The 20,750-nt window shown below is 46.3% G+C and overlaps 1 protein-coding gene and 1 long non-coding RNA gene across 2 annotated transcripts in view; one reads left to right on the forward strand and one right to left on the reverse strand.

Annotated features, from left to right (window-relative positions):
- LOC138283244 (uncharacterized) overlaps window positions 1–15,336 on the reverse strand; it is a 58,600-nt gene extending 43,264 nt beyond the window's left edge. The window contains exon 1 of the long non-coding RNA XR_011201148.1: window positions 15,262–15,336. This is a non-coding gene — a long non-coding RNA (uncharacterized lncRNA). The remainder of the gene's footprint in view (window positions 1–15,261) is intronic.
- A 26-nt stretch (window positions 15,337–15,362) lies between these two features.
- TSPAN32 (tetraspanin 32) overlaps window positions 15,363–20,750 on the forward strand; it is a 357,928-nt gene continuing 352,540 nt past the window's right edge. Inside the window, exon 1 of the mRNA XM_069221278.1 lies at window positions 15,363–15,540. Within this exon, the coding sequence (XP_069077379.1) occupies window positions 15,475–15,540 (66 nt within the window). The 5' untranslated portion in view covers window positions 15,363–15,474. The remainder of the gene's footprint in view (window positions 15,541–20,750) is intronic.

Below are 20,750 nucleotides of genomic sequence, written 5' to 3' on the forward strand. Positions count from 1 at the left end.
GGTAGAATGACTGCCAGCCACAAGTGGAATTCCAGGTGAGTTCAAATCACAATCTATGCGGTGCACAAATGCGGACCATCACAACTGATCCTGTGTTTTTTAGGAGCAGCATCACACTACACCAGCAGGAACAACCATGTAGGCTCACTCCTGCAGCCTTAGGTTGTTGCATGGCCCACAGTACCTGTGTTCCAGGAGGAGGGCAGGTCATTGACTAATGTCACATAGGCCCCGTAGCTCAATAAGCAGCAGTACCTGACAGTGCAATGCGGATACAGGTTGGGGGAGCCCTGGCCATGTGAATGTCTCTGTTACACTCACTTCTCTGCCAAGCAGGCCCAACAGTATAGAGGGTCTCCTTCACTGCTCACAGACCTGTCATGGGAGGCAAATGAGCATATAACACAACTCCAAGTCCCAAGATGCAGAACTCTGGCTACAGAATTAACTGCAACACTGGGGAAACTGTTCATCTGCACATGTAAAGTTTCATTGGTGTTGGCATCTGACTTCATCGTCCTCTTTCCCACTGCCATCTTGTTTGCTGATCTAACAGTGACTGGTCCCTGATTTGGTCGGTGCCATTTGATCCTGCTTGTGGGGGTCAGACCTACCAGCTGTTCATCCATACAGGTATGTGCTGCACATTTGCCTGCTGTGTGGCTGCCGGGGTAAAACATTCACCATTCTAAGAAATGGCCTTCACATGGTAAAAACAAATATCTAATCAAACAATATGGATCAGCGGTGCAATCCAGACACGCTTCTTAAATAGGAAATGGGCTTCCCAACCCAGTATCCTGTGTTGTGTACACCTAGAGAGAGGGAAGACCCCAGGGAAGGTGCTTGGTTTTCCAGGATGTTGCCTGGAAGGCAGTACATAAACTGGGAGGCCCAGCTCTCACACAACTTGTTGCCATGGAGCTATGCCACACCTGAAAGGAAAATGTGCTTTGCCAGGAGTGGGTCGTCCCTAAACCTTTGAATCTCACTGAAATGTTAGCTGCAGGCTATCTGCAGGAAGACAGGATATAAGTTAGCTCTTTGTGCATATCCAGCATTTACCTTCTACTTGAAAGAGCTCTAGGTACCTGTGCAAGGGAAGGTGAGGTTCAGAGGCATAATTTGTGTTTTTCTCCCTTTAGGTTCTAGGGGCTAATCCCCTTGGACTATGGAAATATATTTGCTGCTGTTAAAGGAGACAAGGTGGTAGGTTGTCCTGAGAGTAGAGAACCTTACCGTCCAGCCCGAAGTCCAAATCTAGGATTTGAAAAGCTTGCCTTGATGAGATCGGAAAGCCTGATACTGCCAAAGAAGGGATTCTGAAACCACTGCTGATCCTGACTTACATCCTTCTTTTTGAGTCACTCTAACCCTCTGTGCATCACCCAGCTGTTGTTGCATGACAACTGACTCAAGTAATGTTCATGTCACAAAGACTTGTTTGCCAGCAGACTCCACCACTGCTTGTCTTTCTCCTTTCTTCGAGCTGCTCAGATGTTCTTCTGAGGCCCATGAGCATGCAATTATGTTTTCTCATCAGCTGCTGCCCTGTACCTTCAATTTATTGCAAAATATTCAAAGGTTTCCGACCAAAAGATCTACCTTCTACGTGAACCGCTACACAAGTACAATTGTGAAATATTGCAAAACAATGGATCAGAGATGGCCTCAAAGTCCTACATGTCCTTTTGCATCTCAGTCATATCAACAAACACATTTGTTGAAATGCTCTTTTAAAAAAAATCTTTCTCTGTACTTTAGCACCAATGTAATCACCTACAGAATCAAAGTTTGGTGAAACCACCTCCAGAATTCTCATGGCCAAGAGACGGTGAGCCAGTCTATCACAGTGAGCAACAGCTTTAGAGGTAGTAAATCACTAGTATTCAGCCTTGTCCATCTGGGGTGTCCCATCTAATTTTGAATAGATTAAAAGGGCTTGATGCATCAAGACCTTTGTGGCTGCTTCCCAGAGGGTTTAGGGTGCTTCAGAACAGGTGTTGGCATTCCTTAACATCTTAAAAGATACATTTAGGTGGCTACCCTTTGTGCCACAACTACTGCCTTGCTGTAACCCTTTGAAGAACCTCAGGGACCTTTTTACAGCTCATGTTCACAGAAGGATTTCCTCTCAAGAAACATCAAGACTGGGCCAGGGCTAAGCTTTTGCACCCAAGGTCTCTAAGGAGTATTGGTAGCTTACTAGTGCTCTAGAAGTACTTCTCAGTTAAGAAGCTTAAACCAGTACCTTATTCAGAGGGCATATTAAGATGACAGCACTGCTCACATCAAGACTTAGGGTCTGAATTAGAGTTTGGCAGATGGGTTACTCTGTCACAAAAGGTGACAGATACCCCATCCGCTGTTTTACAAATTCCATGGGATATTATGGAATCGTTGTCATTTGGAATGACAAATCACCTGGTGTCGCGAGGTCCCTTTTATATAGGTCTCAGTGGGAGAGACAGGTTGGTGCTCCAGTTATTTATAGATATGTAGCTGCGCCACTGCTGACTCCAGCCTTGACCTGATCTTCTCAATTTAAAACAAAACCTTGGTGTTGCATTGAGTAGGAGTCCTGTGAAGTCCCTTTAACTAATCTGCTCTAGTTATTGCCCTCCACTGAGATTATGCTATATTACCGGTGGACAGTGGTGTGTTAACAGCATTTAAGGATGTACCCATCCCACCTTAACCCGTTGTGGGAAACCCAAACTTTCTACCAGAGATGTCAGTCAACCAATACTCTACCTCGTCCGAGGGCAAGGAGGTGGTCCTACACATGCTGGATGAGGGAGGAATGCTTACAGCTAAAAATCAGTGTGTAATTACGTCCTTTTGAGACCATGAGACTGCCACCGAATTTCTGTTGCACTAGGCACAGGACCCCGTAGTAGGAACAGAGGATGTTAAGTGTTGCCTAAATTGGAGGGTGTGTTTCATGTCAGAGAGATCCACATGCCACAACACAGCTTTATAGGGCCCTGGAGGGATCCCAACCGCTACAGATCCTATATGTCCAGAAATAGAAAGCTGATATGGATGTGGAAATTCAAGAGGGGTTCTTTGATTCTTATCTGGAGAAGAGTGGCTAAGTCCTCAATCGGTGTAAAATATAAAGAAACCTCCTATAAAATAATGTTTAGAAGGCATTTGATGCTGGTGCGTTTGAAGGTGACGTTTCGAGGTTCTAGTGGTTTCTGGTGTGGATGTGCTGAGACTGGTACCTATGTTTATATGTGGTGAACATGTGAGTGTGTTGGTTTTTGGGAGTGAGTTGTCTAGAAAATCAAAGATGTCAATTGAATCGGTTTGCAACTAGACCCTCTCATAATTTTGTTGGCCAAGGTAGATGAAAAGGGGCTTTCCCCATTATTGACCACCGTGGTTATTGGTCACAGCTAAATTAACTGTAGCTTATAAGTGGAGGGCTCCTGGTTTCATCACGGGATTCATGATGGTGAAAAACATGGAACCTGAATTCTATAGAAAAGTTGACAAAGATTTCATAAGATGGGTGGCCTCCTTTGAAAGAATATGGACTTCCTTCCCAATATACCTGAAGAGACAAACCCTGTAGGCCCTCGGCTGCCTCTCCTGCCATTGCTGATCTTAATAGAGCAGCTTGCATCTGTTGGTAGAATATGTCTGTGACTGTTTCCTCTGCACCATTTGTTATAATGATGGTATTGATGTATCTGCCTTTTAACCTGGTTGTCATGGGTCTGCTGTTGACTGGCTTCTACTCAATTAGGCATTTCTCTCTTCTTTTGCCGAGGATGATGGCTACTCCTTCGTGATGTTGATCCTTGTCTTTTCCTAAGTACAGTACTGTACCTGGGTGGTTTTCATTCAACCAGATCCGAGCGCTGCCAATGGGTAGATTGGAGACACCCTCCTGTGTATTCAGTCCACAAAGGTGTTGTCCTCAAGGCCGTAGGCAGGTACATCATTTGGCAGAGGAAGGCCCCTGGGGTGTCCAAAGGGAGGAGGGGCAGCCAGCCGCCCCACCAGCTTTGAGGCAGAGTCAGTCAAATGGGGAGCTGGGGCTTCGTCGCCTAAGGGCTGCGGGATCTCCATGTAGCCGCTCGTGCCCAAGGGCCCCTCTGCTTTGCTGCTCAGTAGGTATGGGGTGGGGAGCAGCTCCTCTCTCACCCCGAGCTCCATGGCCAAGGGCTGCACGCCTCATGGGGATACAAAAATGAGGTAAGAAGTGTCTAGAGCACCCACCCCCTTCCAGCCCTAGAAAGAGAGTTGGGTGAACCTCGCCATCAGTGCCAAATGCTCATGGGATACAGTGCTGCTGGCATCCAAAGCCCTAGCAGATCCCCCCAGTGAATTGGCCCCTCCACCCTCACATGGGGGATCTGTGCCCCCACAGTTGATGCCGTTGCGCATCCAGTCTCTGCCCCCTGGAGCATGAGCCACCTCCACTCCCCGTGTCTCATGCAGCTGGTGAGGCACCCCCGGGATCCCATGGCCACCCTTCAGCTTCTCCTTGCAGCCCACGGTGCACCGTGTTCCAGCTTCCAGTCCCTGTACTAGGGTCCCTCTGAGCTCAGTGACCCCCAGCAGCAGTGTTGGCAGGGCAACGCTGCAGCCTCCGAGCTGGCCTCACAGGAGACCCATGGCCAGGTCACCCCGCGGGGCTTGGGCCACGTCAACAGCCAGGGTGGCCCAAGTCTGTCACGGAGCGGCCCAGGTCATTGAGGGGCCGCATTGATTGTTGGTGGCGGCTGCCAGGTCAATACAGGGAGGCAGCGGCTCCAAAGGATCCCCTTAGAGAGCCAAAGGGGTATCCAGGCAGCTCCAGGCCGGTAGTCGAGCCCAGCCTGCACATGGCGAGTCAGTTCAGCAACCCATGATGCGGAGCTCTACCTTGGCAAATTAGCCACACTGTGCTTTAGTTACAGTAAAAACTCTCCCGCCTCATGTCCATTAAAGCTAGGTAGGTTGCGATAGTTCCTCATTCCAAAAAGTGTGTTGTGGGTCTAAAACGTTTGGGAAGCACTGCACTAGTTCAATGTTAATGGATGTGGTCATTGTTTTACAGTGGTAACATTTGCTGTTAGCTTGGAGCATTCTCTTTGAGCAGGATTAAATCTCACTATAGAAAGGGTTGGGGAACATTGCTCTACACTGATTTACAGTGTACCCTGACGTTGAAGAGGTGATTCTCAGATTCTGAGATACCACAACACATGGCTCCAAGAATTTGCCTCCATTCTTGAATACGGCCCTATTTACTTCTGATACATCTGTACAGCTCAGACAAAGCCCTTCTTTACTGTATTGCACCTCTGCAGACATTGATAGTTTAGTGTTTTGATAGTTACAGAGATTTAATAATACGCATCTTTAGTGATGTTCAGCTATCCAGCTGTCAGAAAGGTAGACATCCATAGAGCTCTTAAGTGTGCAGTGTCACTTTAAAACTACCTTTAACGCCTATGACTTATTAGTCCGTTTTTATCTGAACCAATAATTATCAGATGCCAAAAAACAGTGGACCACTTGTAATTGTGATCCGTGTGCACATGAATGTTTGTGAATGGATCACAGTTTAACGTGACACTCATACTGAGGGTCAAAGCGTTACGTCTAAAGGGGGCAGGGAGGGCGGCAGGGACGAACACAAGTTTACAATTGTAGGCTGTCTTTACATGTTCTTTTCATATTTTCATTTGTATTAATATTTAGTTAACTTCATGTTTTGTATGGTGCTGGCAGATTCAAAAGTTCTCTTAAAGTCACTATTAAAACATAACATGATCATAAACCTCCCTGTCAGTTAGTTAAATATGAAAATGTACATTATAAATCATATTTACATGTATGCATGTAAATATGCATATAAACAACATGTGTATATGCATATTTACATAGGTGTAAATATGCATATAAACAACATGTGCATTTGAAAGTTTTGCCTCCTCTGTCACCGCAAAGCAGGGTTTAGTACTGTTGGGAGAGCCATTCCTATGATGCAGTGACATTGTTGCACATTCTTTATTTGAATCATTCCCTCCCCACCTATTTCTATTAGGACTTCTTCCTTGCTTTTGCGGTACAAGGGAATGCAGGTTGGATGTTGAGCACTATTTGGTTGGTGCTTCACAAAATAAATAAATATGTACCTTATGCAGGGTTCCAGAGTCGGAGGTTTTGGACCTCGTTCATTGCTGGGACTTTTCTGCAGACCATTGGGCACACGAGCTATGAACACCCTTAGCACCCTGCCTCGAAGAAGCTCTCAAATGACCTAGGCCATAGCACAGATTTAGGCCCATATTTATACCTTTTTAGCGCTGCATTTACGCCATTTTGTGACACCAAAGTGGCGCAAACTTGCAAAATACAATTGTATTTTGTAAGTTTGCGCTGTTTTTGCTTCAAAAAGCAGTGCAAATGCGGTGCAAAAAAAGCATAAATATGGACCTTAGTGAGTGTGGCTCCTACTTTACAATATAGCCTAAGGCGTACACCAAAACACTTGCTCCTACATAACAAATTTACATCTTAGTTCAGCAGTTCATAACTGTTTAACTTCTGTGGAACCATTGTGATACACTACTAGAGACTGTTGACTCTCACCTAAGCACTTTCAACTATTTGATCCTGACAAAATATGCAAACATACGGAACAAGTGTTCATCAGATATATACACAGATTATTACGTGTTTTTATTTAATTCAGAAACAAAAAATAAAAATTGAAATGTTAATTCAAACGGGAAGGTTAAAGCTTCTGATAATGTGGTTTGTTTCAAAAGATGAAGCAATATGTTAGATTCTAGAATACCTCTGTCTTTTTGCTCCTAATGCGTGCTCTCTTTTTGTTGGTGTATACTAGTGCTTAATTGAGGTCACCAATCTTCTATATCTGATAGACACTTCTAGCTGCAGATTCCTTACCTTTGATTATCCCCTGGCATCAGACTGGCCCAGGAAGATTTTTGAGCAGTACCACTGTGTGCCAGTAGGTGGTGTAGAAAAGTGCCATCTTTCTAGCATGGTTACCCACACATTTTGCCGGATGTCAGTGTGTTTATATTGTAGTTTGCTGGGATCCTGCTAACCAAGACCCCAGTGACAGAGCTCTCTCCCCTAAATTTGGTCGCTGATAACCTTTTACACCAACAATTGGCATACTGGTGCACCTATGTAAGTCTCTAGTATACGGTACTTATGTACCCAGGTCATTGGTACATCAGGGGTCCCCTATGGGATGCAGCATGTATTATGCCACCCATGGAAGCCCATTCAGACTGTGACTGCAGGCCTGCCATTGCAGCCTGTGTAAATTGGTGCATGCACCCTTTCACCACCAAAGCTGACCAATGCACATTGTAAGTCACCCCTCTGGCAGGCCCTTCAGCCCAAGGGCAGGGTGCATGTCTCTAAGTGTGAGGTTACCCCTGCATGAGCAGGGTGCCCCTACAGACCCCAGGCCAATTCCTGGACTCTGTAAGTGCGGGGAAGCCATCTTAATGTATGTAGTGGACACTGGTAAACACAAGTTGTCCAACTACATAATGGCTTCTCTGAATCTAGGCATGTTTGGTATCAAACATATTGACATCATGCAACTACAACAAATCCAATCTTAGCTGCATAATACCATGTGTACTCTGGGGGCTCCTTAGAGTATCCCCCAGTCCTGCCTGTGCAGGTTTGCGGGGTCTAGCTGCCAGCCCATGCTGCTGCTGACCCCAGACACTGTTCATCCCACCCGCTAGTGAGCCATGGTCAGGCCAGAGAAACAGAACAAAGGATTTCCTGCAAGGGAGAGGTGTGACCACTTCTCCCTGTGTATTGTGTCTTAGGGCCTTGGTGGTATGGCCCCTGAATACCACCAGGCTGCTTTGAAGGGCACATTTGGAGACTCTTTGCATTATCTGGTTTGCACCTGTTCAGGAACCCCTCATTCCTGCTCTGGCCTGAGACTACACAAAGAACAGGGGAGTGACCACCCCCTGTTCAGCCTTTTCCTTTGGGGAGGTGCACAGAGCTCTGCAACATGGCCACTTGATTCTGCAATCTTGGAAATAAGATGTGCAGAGGCTCCTGGAAGCATCTGACTGGTTAGGCCAGGTAGATGACATACCAGACTCCCTCCGATAGGTGGGTCACTGCAGGAAGTGACCAACCCCCTTTTAGGCATACTTAAGGGCTCCGTCGCAGGTGGGTCCTCAGATTTGTTGAGCAAGACTCTCCAAGGAACTCTCTGCAAGACATCTTCTGCTCCTGGCCTCTGGAACTGCTGCTGGTCTCTGTTGGAACCAAACAAGTCTGCTTCTGGTGGGAAGGCTCCCATTGCAAAAAAAAATTCCTATCCTGTAAGAATTTTGCAACATCCAAGGCTGTGCATCCTCCAGGGTCACAAGAGTTCTGTTTGCACCAGAAAGCATGAAGGAATCTCCCTCGGAGTGAAGGAGTCACTCCCCTGCATTTGCTGGCACCTCAAGGCAACGTCGACAGGCTGGTGGGGTCTGCTGTCCACAGACATCTGAAGGTTCTACAACACAGGTGGTAAGTCTGTGGCCTCCTCTGGGCCCTGCTTATCTTCTAACCAACTTGGGAGACTGTGAGCCCCTGCTCCTTCCACTGGACTGGAATCCCTGTGCACCATGACTGTTCCACTTGCCAAGGCTTGTTGACTCTTCCCCAGGAGATCATCAGGCACCAAGAAGCCCCAGCACCTAGCACTCTGCAATGTGAAGATCAGCCCTTGTCCTGCAGCTCCTGCGACGTGGGACTTCTGTTTTGCTGTGCTGGTGAGGCCTCCCTGTGACTCCCTGTGTCCATCACCTGTGGGTCACTCCGTTGACTTCTGCTGGCCTTCCTGAGTGCTGAGGGCCAGCCCTGACTCCCCCTCCTGGGTAGAGTCTCCTGGACCTTGCTCGTCCCCAACACTTTGCAAAATCTTCTTCAGCTTGTGCTTGCATTTGCCAGTGCTTGTTGGTGACCTGGCTTGTCACTGACCCTCCTGCAATCCAGCAGCGGGCAAGGAATAGCTTGTAGATGACTCCTAGGATCCTCTTCAGTCCTTGGACCCCACAGCTGGACTTCTTCCACCGACTTACAGGAACTTCCCCTTCAGGAGGGTGGGCATTGCCACCTACACCACCTGAGCACCTCCAAGGGTGCGGGGCTCTGTCCCCTTCCTTTGCAGGTCTTCCACATCCAGAATCTATCCCTGGGTTCCACCGGCCTGGTCCACGGGTCGTGACAGCAGCTGGACAATCTGAGGATTTCATTCACTTCAGAGATAGTCCCTTCTCTCTGCATCTGGGTCTATCTGGACACCCATTCATTATCACTAAGGGTTGCCTGGACTCAGAATAGGGTCCCACCCCATAGGTGTACACCATTAACTGAGCCAGCCTCCTACAGGTGGCATAGTTTGGCTCTGCATCAGCATCATCCACACTAGAAGTGATGTGCGCTGTACCTATAAAGACATCACCTCTCTGTGCCAGTTAGCTCTGATCCAGATTGAGCTACACCTCAGTCATTTTTTGACTGGGCTTTTCGACTTTTTGTCAACCTTTTTGTGAGAATTAATCTCATGGTGTGAGTTTGTCACCCAAGAAACTAGCTGGGTACAAACCATGTGGGGCCTGTCATAGACGAATGTCCGTGACAGAACCCACTTGGTGTGTTTGTGGTGCCTGGAGCCAGGACGCAATTCCAAGGCGTGTAAGTACTGCCACACAATGCACTTGAAGGTGCTGAGGGAGCGATACATTGACTTCCCTGCATCTGTCCAAATCACCCAACAAGACACCCAGCTGAAAGAATTTTATGAGGCCATGAGCCTCATCTTCAGGTGTCCCAGCCCCTCTGGAGGGCCTTCGAGCCCCCTGGGTCCAGGAGGACACCCTACAGGGACCACACCAGCAGGTTCGCACTCTTCACCAGTCGGGCCCTAACGATCCCTTCCTGGATCTGGAGAAGAGCCGCCGGTGAGACTGAGACCTTCCTCATTTCCCGCTCCAGTGCCAACACCACTGGCATTGCCCTCCCGATAGTCATTCCCATCTCTGACATGGAGCCAGATGGGTGGTGTCCGACACCGCATCTGGTGTTGGTTGAGGACATCTTTCCTGGATTGGAGCCAGTGCCTTAGTTGATGCATATGCCTGTTGAGAGAGACGATTGGGAGGGGTCTATGCACCCTTTAGGAGAAGATCCAGTTGAGGACAACTAGTATGAGGAAATGGGTGAGGTCAGTGGGTTGGACACCTCATCTGACAATGATCTGGTTTCCGCTTCTACTGTGGCTACAAAGCAGGGTGCCTCCTTTTCTATGGTGGTGCACAGAATGGCCATGGTCCAGGACCTTAACTTACCCTCAGTGGCAGTCAAGACTAAGATCTTGACAGAAGTGTTTCAGCTGCGAGTCACCCCCTCAAAACCCTCACTCCCATTTAATGAAGTACTTACGGACGTCCACTTGGGGCCTGGTCCAAGCCCTGCATAGGGGCTGTTGTGAATAGGACGATTGCCTGCCACCATGGCCCTTCTCCTGGGGATCCCAGTTTCCTTTCCCAGCACCCCACCCTGGAGAGCTTGGTGATCCAAGTCTCCACATCCTGCATTCATCCTGGCACATTCCCTTCCATCCCACTGAATAGGGAATCCAAGAGGCTGGACATCTTGAATAAGAGAATGTTCTCTTTCACCAGCCTGCCACTGTGGTTGATGAGCACTACATGCCTATTGGACTGCTATTGCCGTACACCTTGGGATTCGATTGCACTAGTGTTGCCTATGGTCCAGGAGGAGGCCCGGGCCATAGTCTCTCAGACTGTTGCAGATGGGAGAAATACATCAAAGTTCTACATCAGATGTAAACTTCACACAAAGACTCGCTAGGAAGAGCAATTTAATCGCTGGTGGTCGTACGGTGCCATGCCTGGCTGAAAGCATCTGGCTTTTCAGGGGTATCCAGGCATGCCCCATGGACATGCCCTCTGACGTCTCTTGCCTCTTTGAAGACAAGGCGGATTAAGCTCTGGAGCGCTTTGAGGATTCAGGGCAATGGCCAGGACCTTGGGCTTGTTTATGGCCCCTTGTCAATCCCACTTCACCTTCCGCCCCTTTCGTGGTTACAGAAGGTGATTCCAACCATGCCAATACCCTTTCAGTCACCATGGCCAACAGATTTACCAGCCTTTTTGTGGGTGAGGGGGTGGGTCTCAGCAACCACATGGGACAGGCACTCAGCAGTCAGGTCAGTCCACCACCCCCTTGGCAGCCGTTGCCTCAAAACCTCTTTAGTCTGCACTCAGAACATCACCCAGTGGGGTGCAGGATACACCATCACCTCCTCCACTGCAAGTCAGTAGCATCAGACTGTTGGGTATTACAAAGAGTGCAAAGGGGCAGCTCTAGTTACGATAAGCTGATGGAGGACTGTCTCTTCTTGCTCTGTCAAGAAGTGCAGGCTTTCTTGGCCAAGGGAGCTCTAGGGATGGTGCCTGCATCAGAAGTAGATTGTGGTTGCTATTCCCACTATTTTCTCGTGTCAAAGAAGGATGGAAGCTTTCGTCCTCTTATAGATCTGCACCTTCCTAGCCTCTTCTTGAAGAAGGAGAAATTCAAAATGCTCACACTTGCTCAAGTTTTATCTACCCTAGATCCGATGGACTGGACGATAGTGTTGGAGTTGCAGGATGCCTATTTTCACATCCCCATCCTACCAGCCTACAGATGCTATCTGTGGTTCAAAATGGCCATGTGCCCTTTCAGTTTTCTGTGCTACCTTTTGGTCTAGAGTGTTCCCCATGGTGATGGGGTGGTCGCAGCTCATGCATCTGCAAACCTCCTGCACTCACTGGGGTGGACTATAAGCATGCCAAAGTCACACTGTCTCCCTCTCAGAAGCTCCCTATCATCTGAGATGTTCTGGACACAGTGCATTTTCAGGCCTATCCTCTCGAGCAGCGATTACAGGGTATTCAGGCTATGATACAGTTGTTTCAGTCTCAAACCTGGATTTCTTTGAGACTGACTCTGAGGCTGTTGGTCCTCATGGATTCTTGCATCCTGCTGGTGACACATACCTGCTGGCATATATGGGCTCTGCAGTAAGACCTGAAGGCCCAATGGGCACATCATCAGGGAAATCTCTCCAACATGGTCCAGATCTCGGAGGGAACTGAAAAAAACCTGCAGGGATGGCTAATGAATCGTAATTGGGTCAGTAGCAGACTCCTCTCCTTTCCCCATCCAGAGTTTATTGTAGTGCCAGATTCATCACTCATGGGCTGTGTCGGCCATCTGGGAGAGATGGAGATCAGAGGATTCTGGGCTCCGAAGGAGTCCAAACTTCATATAAACCTGTTGGAGCATCAGGTGTTTTGCTTGGCCTCTAAAGCCTGTCTCCATTCGATCCAGGGAAGGCTGCTGCAGGTGTTCAAGGACAACACCACCATGTGGTACTGTAACAAACAGGGCAGGTGAGGTCATGGATCCTTTGTCAAGAGGCCCTCTGGGCTTGGCTGGTACAGCAAGGCATTTCCTTGGTGACTCAACACCTGGCAGACTCCCTGAACACCAGAGCGGACAAAGATGCCTAGCGGATTATGAATGGCTTCGCTATCTGGAGGTGGTGCAAGGTTTCTTTCAGCAGTGGAGAGAGCCTTGGTTAGATCTGTTCGCCACCACCGAGAATACGCATTGTCAGCAGTTTTGCTTTTGAAGGCAACTCTCGCTAGGAGACGTTTTTTGTCTTGAATGGAATTCTGGCTTCCTGTAAGCCTTTCCGCCAATACCACTCCTGCCCAGAGTCCTCTGGGCCCGAGTCATTCTTGTGGCTCTGGGTTGGGCACTGGGAGTCTGGTATCCCGAGCTGTTGAGCATGCCCATAGGTCCTCCAGTCAGACTGACTCTTTGGGAGGATCTTCTGTCTCAGCAACAGGGGAGGGTTCTGCACCCGAACCTGTGCACCTTCCATCTGTATGCGTGGAGATTGAGCAGTGACAGTTGGTAGCTTTTTGACCTTCCTTCCAAGGTATGTGATTTTATTCTAGCAGCCAGGCATCCCTCCACCAAGTTGGTATACACCTGCTGTTGGTAGAAATTTGTGTCATGGTGTACTTCCCACAACGTTGAACCCCTGTCTGCACCTCTCTCACAGGTTCACTTGTTTGTGTTATCTTTTGCCCAGCCGGGCTCTTCTTTGGGCACAGTTAAAGATTACCTTACTGCCAACTTGGCATTCTCATGGTGCAGGACCAACCTTCTCTATTTAAGTCACCTGTTGTGGCTAGTTTCCTTAAAGGCCTGCAACATATGTTCTCACCTATGCCCTTCATCATGCCTCAATGGGACTTCAATCTGGGTCTTCACCTTTCTGATATGTGCACCATTTGAGTCTCTGCACACTTGCTCCCTTAGGCTTGTAACCATAAAAGCTGTCTTTTTAGCAGCCGTATAATTGATAAAGAGGGTTAGCGAACTACAAACACTCTCTTAATGCCCTCGTTGTAGCACTTTTTAGTCAGACAAGCTGGTTCTCTGGTCACTTGCCTCCTTTCTTCTAAAGGTTGTGACTCAAAACCATGTAGGCCAGAACATCACCCTGTATACTTTACTTGCTCCACCTCATCCCTCCAAAGAAGAGGAAAGACCCCACCTCCTGGGCCCAAAAAGAGCATTGTCGTTCTACCTTGACTGCACAAGAGAATTCCAGGTGGACAATTAACTCTTTGTGGGTTATGTGGGAGGGAAAAAAAGAAAGCTGGCATCACTGGGCATCATTGCACACGTTCACAAAACATTACTGCCTGGAGACTCAAGTCCTTTGTGATGGTCATTTCGCTCATTCGGTGCTGCAGGACTATTTAGCAGTGCTTAATTTGTGCTTGTAGTTTCCGGTGCTGAGCACTGGCACTTATTTGTGAGGGCCGTGGCTTATTCTTATGCCTCAAGCATTTGTTGCGAGCAAAAGACACATGGGAAAGACGGAAGAAGGAAAAACTAAAAAGCGTCATAAAGGGAGAAAGTAGAAAATTGCAGGATGAGCTGAAGGGGCAGGGGTGGCCGGAAATGGATTGAAGAGGCCCGAGATGGCTTCATGGTTACGCTGCCTCAGTATTCAGTGCTGGCAGATTTAATTACAGCAGCCTCGTGTTTAAGAGAAGGGCTTTGAGCACCGCCACCTCTTTATTTACAAATTAAGCACTGCTATTTAGTGTAATAGAGTTTGCAGATCCACCTTTTGGGAGGTATTGCTTGGATATCTATTTAAATGTAAGGAATCTGCAGCTAGAAGTCTCTATGTGATGAACAAGGCATTTATCTTCGGTAGCACCTTATCTGGTAGAGACTATTTCTAGCTGCAGATTCCTTACCGACCCTCCCATGCTGTCTGCTCTGCGAACCGATTAAGATGTAAGGGACAACCTTTTCAGGGCCTTAGTTTTTTCCACACCAGTGGTCAGTACACATTTTGACTCTGTGCTGCTGGTGTAAAAAGTCAAAAAAGTAACTGATATCAGCGTGCGAAAGTGGCACCTATATAGGTACTGTGCACATCACTTCTGGTGCGGACGACGACGCTGCAAACCGAACAGCGTCACCTACCTGCACACAGGGGTACTGCTTGAAAATCTTCTGGATCCAGTCTGACACCTGGGGCTATTCAAAGGTAAGGAATCTGCGGCTAGATAGAGTCTCTGCCAGATAAGACGTTACCGAAGGTAAGTAACTTGTTTATTAGTTCCCACTTGTTGCACTTGCACTGCTCCCATGAATCAAGTTAAGTAAACCAATTTAATTTTTAGTAGCCCATTTCAAATTTCTTCACATGCATGCTTAAAAAATGTCGTTACATTTTCAGTTTTTCTGTATAAAGATCAATAAATATAACATTTATATTTTATTAATCTCCTAACAGTATTTCACTTTTAAAAAAGGAACCCCTGTATAGATGTTGTGAACTTCCAGGGGTCTATGGATCCAGGTTAAGAACCTCTGTCCTAGATCATTGCGCACCCTGAGCGATAACGCAGCTGTCCAAACCATGCACCTGGAAAAGCTATCTATGATGAGAGATAGCTCTGCTGTCTGGTATATGAGCCTGTAAGATTTCTATAATAAAAGAAAGCTCTATTAACAGAAGTACAATCCTCCAAATGCTCAGCGTGATGGATAGCTCTGCTGCCTGAAGAAAGCACGTGTAAGTTCTGTGCGTGTAGATAGCTCTGCTGAGAACCCGCATATGGTGTAGCTCTGTGGTCTACTTACGATTCTGAAACCCCCGCCGAACATTCTCCTTTCACCAACACTTCCCCATTTATCGAGCAGGAAGGCGAACACCCAACGCCTCCACCCCCCGGGTATCGTTCTGTGGCCCATAATGCACTGCTAACCACAGCGCCAGGGTGGGCCTCTTCTATCTGCCGGGACGCTCTGCAGGAGGGAGTGTCAGTCACTGTCACAGAGCGCGGCAGCGAGGTCATGGCAGAGAAGCAGTGGGTGCGAGTCGCCAAGTGCCAGCTGCTGGTGGCCAGCGCCTTCATCCTGGTGAGGAACTTAGGGCCAAGATGGCGAAGATTATACTGTTCTTTGACAAAAATTATTGTCTTGCGTGGTTCAGTGGATGTTGGTAGGCAAAGTGGCTTGTCGCTTGTGGCAAGAGGGTCGTAAGAAAGCTCTCCTTCCAGCCTTGGGCTGGAATCCGCTGTCATCGATCACATTCATGCAGTGGCCTGTGGGAGTGGATCGAGAAAATGAAATGCAAACTAGTGCTTCTGCTTGACTGCTAGGGTTGGGGTAGTCAGTGACCTATCAGACTGTCAACCGAGAGGCCGGTAAATCTAGAAGAGGGTAACAGACAGACAAAGATGAATGAAGTTTCCCCCGGGAATCGTGACGATAAAATTCAAGTAAGGTTGCGGGGACAGTGACACACATCTGATGTAAAGAAGGTAAAGCAGGGGGGTGAAATCAAATGCGCAGCTGTCTTTGGAAAGATATCAGAGTAGAGACAGAGCAGATCTCACCTAGTCACTTGTCAAACATGTAAAACATGTCCTGTCTTAAAAGCCAGTGGAGCTAGGAGTGATTCAGTCTGTTTGGCGTTCCCTGTGTGTTTGTTGTCAGAAACCGTAGTATTTTTCTCTTCTAGTGTGCCCTGTCAAGTTCGTTGCCATCACTTTGTCAGCGAAGTGTCCCCTCATTTTCATGGTTACTTGTCGTTTGAATCTGCAGATCATGGCCCTTTGCAGTGAACCTCGTCGTGGAAATTTGCCATGGAGAGTCGTATTAGCCACACAATGGCCATTTCCCAGCTCCTGAGCGTGCCAAAGCTCCTATTACCCCTATAAGGGACGCTGAAGCGCTTGTCCGCATGGGCAGCACATTACACTGTGTACCTGTGTGGTTGGAAGTCTTTTGTCTGTGTTTTGATGTGGGAAGTGTACTCATGTCAGGTGTAATGACAACTAAGGTGCGGATACTGTGTTATGGAATATAGCGCTTAGCAGTGTGATGGATGAATAAGTTCGAAAAATAGGAATAACTTATGCCTTTCAGCAGCTGGCAGTTTAGATCAGCTCTTCAGGCCCCTTTATGGCATTTTTTAAGATCTGGGTCCATTGTGCTGATTCCAGGGTTGTCCATTCTGAGACTTTTGTTTATGTGTATGAGCTTAAGCAAGCATGGTTTAGAGGAAGAAGTGGTCAGGAGATCTGCTGGGATGAACTTAATCACAGTCTTTCCTTATATGATGGTCACTGTGGGAAGCTAAGCATCCATATTGGAATGTAGTTAGCTAGGACCTCCAGGGGTGGCCTAAATTAGAGACCTCTGATGCCAAGTGACATATGTGGCAGATTATTTCAGTTTTTCCATGCCTGTTGAGTTGATGATCGGTGGTTTGTGACTGTTGATTGGTGCAATATTGGTAGAAAATATGACCCGTCTAGGTTCTGCCTTATGTGAGTGTAAGAGGGCCAAGAAGTATAAGGACATTTTTAAGCAGCTTCTTTGAATAACATTGGGCTGCATGAACTCTGAGTGTTATATTGTGAGTGAGAGCCAGGCAGGTTATGTATGTATTTACATTACTATATAATACTTAGGCTAGACACAGTTCTGCGACTCCTAACTTACATGGAGATAGAAAGTTATTAGAGTGTTTATCAACATGAGAAGGATATGCTGATTGGCGGTTTCATATCTGTGAGCTGTAAAATGTAGTTTAAGGAGTGATTATTGTTCCAGGTTCCATCTCACTATTATGGGGTGGTGTAGTTACCTTGGGAACAGCCATGACATCTCTTTTTGGCACTGTCAACGGTCCTAGATACTTTGAATCATAACTGGCAGTGAGTTAAACAGCTTGGCAGCTTGTACCGAGAAAGAGATGCTATCTTACAAGGTCATATAGAAGGTGGCATGATTATACATTGTGAAAGCCAAAGCACAGTGTCCTATTTTAGTTGATTGCTTGAATTTAACTTGTAGGTATAGTGGTGCTTTTCCTTTTGAGGCTTGGTGGAAAATGCACAGTGCTGTGAACATTGCTTGTCTAGCACCAGGTGGCCAGTACAGGGCTTGCAAGCCTTACATATGTGTTCTCTGGGGTGAAGGCAGAGAAGGCGTTTTGCAGCAGTATTTTAGTTTGGTTGTATTTTGGGTATGACACTTCTGATGAACACCGCTACACCATGGTATAAGTTGTTTGCATAGTTGAGCTTGGTGATCATGATGGTTGGTCCTCAAGGTACAAGAAAATGTGTTGTAGTGTTTTCATTGTATTGACGATGCACTTTGTGACCCTGTTGGCATGTGATGTAAAAGATAGGGCCAAATTCATGGTTGCCCATAGGTTTCCTACCTTTCCTGATGTAGTTGAAGGGACATTGAGTTCCTTGAGTCATATGAGCAATATGGCCTCTGTGCCTCTATATGGCCTGAATCAAGATTGTTGGTCTGATATCAAATCATTTGACTAAAATCTGCACTTCCAAATAGGACCAGGCCATTTTATTTTGGTATGCAATTTACTGAGTTAGAGGAGTTGAGTTTCTTCTCCTTGAGGAGTGACCTAAGGTAGAAGGTTTTCAACTCGGGTCGAAACAACCTAGTTCTAGCGACTTTGTGAGTAAGCTTCTAGCTGCTTCAACTGCACAGGTTGTGCAGAGGAAACGTTAAATGTTTTGGAAAGTGCTGGGTCAGAAGATGATCCCGATGGTCTGCTTGCAATGATAATGTTGTGAAATTATTTTTCTGAGAGCATATTTAACATATAAGTTGGTGTTATTCTTCTTAGAGATGCTTGAGTCGTCTGTAGGGGGAGAGCTATCTTTTATCTCCTTATTCCCTTACTTGGGTCCCAGGCTCACTTTGCAGTAGGAACCAAGTTACACTATATTGACGAGACCCAAATAGTCCGAAAATGGTCCAGGGTTGCTTGTTCCAGTTCGGAAGGGAACTGGCCTGGTAATTTGGGCTGGCCTAATCCTGTTGGAGCAAGACCAAAGCTGATTTGCATATAGCTCCTTCTGTCTGATGTGGCCTGGTGGGCAAAAAAGATGGACTGGGATGTTGCCACCCAGTAATTTCTAGGGTTGCGTAATTATGTGAAATTTCAACAAAATTACATGAAATTACACTTAATTATGTGAAATGAAAATCCATCATTTAGCATTGTATTTCAGCGTGAAATGCATTCTCTCGTCAATTTTTGATCTGAGGGCACATTTTTCTCTGAACAGTTATGCTAAAAAGAAAACAAAGCCACTGCAAACAACAGCCACTTGCGTTTTCTTATCCCTGTACCGTTTCGGAACTTTTTCACCATGAATGGCGCATACCTAATACATTTTTACCATGAATGGTGTTTGCTTACGTGAAGTGGTGTAATGGCATAACTTCAGAAATTTCACATAGGTGTAGAATGACATTCCTGTAATTTCACAGATTTCGCAGGCGTAATTTAAACTTCATCCAGGCCTAGTAATTACCACTGGCTGAGATTGATTCAAGCATTCACCCTTTACTTCTTTGTATTCCTTCTTAAGGTAAGGTTCTTACTTGTCAGTCTTTCTGATCAGTTCCATGGCAATTTTGTTAGAAGGCTTGCAATCGTTAGCTTTCTGCATTTTAGCACTGTGGTTTGTGGAATTCTGCTAGAATCATTGGGAGAATTTCTTAGGTGGTCCGTTTTCCTCAGTTGTGCTTGTGGAATAGTGTTGTCTTTTTGTGTTTTTTTTATGGCTGTTTAGTCAACTCTATAATAGTGGTGTAGCTATAGTTTATCTTTTTCGTCCCATAATTTCCCCCACTTGGATTGTAGTGTTGCAAGGTATGTTTTCATTCTTTTGATGTTGTCATTAATCCATATGGTTTTCTTCTCGTGGTTAACTCAGGGTGTATTGTGACTGTACTGTGCTAAAGCCTGTATTAGATATTTGCTATTGGCGTCCGATACTTCTTCTGGCAATCTATGCATGGGAAGAAGATTTACATTATCTGTCCCTGTTAAAAGGGGTTTTGTATTGCTTTTGTAATTTTGTATATAATTATAATATTATGACTGGATGCATGAAGCCTTGTGGGAAAGCATATACTCTATGTAGTAAGCTGGAGTTGGTTATGGTGACAAGCCAATGATACAGGCTATAGGCCTGATTGGTTCATTGGGAAAAGTTATGTCAGGTGGGAATGGGTCTTGGGGAGGTAAGGACATTTTTAGGGTTTAGGGTAGGAAGGGGTTTTGAGTGGAAATGTGTGTTTGTGTGTGTACGTGTATATATATATATGTATATATATATAATGTATGTTATACATACCTCTAGTTTTTACCATGCATATTCCTTTACCAACTATGCCGTTACTATGAAATTTTCGTGGTAAAGACAGTTGTGGTAAAAGCAAATGCATTGTAAAAACGTTTCGTGGTAAGTGCATGTGTGGTAATGACCATGAATTGTACTTACCGCGCAGTAGAGGCATGCGTTGTAAGTGCATGCGTTGTTCCATCATACAACCGGCTGCATATGTGACCATTGCTCTGTGTGCTCTCCTGAGAGGCAAAACATTAGATTGGATGAGCAAATAGTTTTAACTCGTTTTTGACCCACTACCAGGCACTATGAAAACTCGCACTGCCTTCCGCCTCATCTCCATCATGAGTAATCTTGAACACCCTGCAAAAACCTCAGCTCATACCCGACATCTAAAGGTGACTCAGTTCACAGTATGCACTATACAAGAGTCCTAAGCTGCATGAAACAAAGATAGAAACACATCTCGAAAAGCAAATGTTGTTAAGGAATGCAAGATAAACAAGTAAAACGTGTGAAATGTAAAAAAGGGCTGCATCTTTGACATTAATTACTTTAAAAGATTTTCCAGTTATTGTCAATAAGTGTTTTCCCTGATAAGAACATGACTATAGGGCCCTATCGGCACCTGCTTTAAAGTCAATTTTTGATAATTGCGGCGCCTGAGACCAGGCCGGACTTGCCCCACTTGTAGACCTGCACCACACTTGGCTTTATGAATCATAGGTGCCTCCTTATTTTTCCGAACATTTAGTTCCTATATAAGAATGCTAAATATATAAGCTGCAAAAGGTGGCCTACCTATATAAATGTATCTATAGACACCGCAAAAGATGAATTCAAAGGGAAGTTATGATTATGTCTTAAAAACTAAACAGTGGTGCGTACCACCTTCACCCTAATGTGCCCCCAATCTTTGGTACTTTGTGCTATATTTTGCAT

This window comes from Pleurodeles waltl, chromosome 3_1 (assembly GCF_031143425.1).
Source record: "Pleurodeles waltl isolate 20211129_DDA chromosome 3_1, aPleWal1.hap1.20221129, whole genome shotgun sequence".
Lineage (NCBI taxonomy): Eukaryota > Metazoa > Chordata > Amphibia > Caudata > Salamandridae > Pleurodeles > Pleurodeles waltl.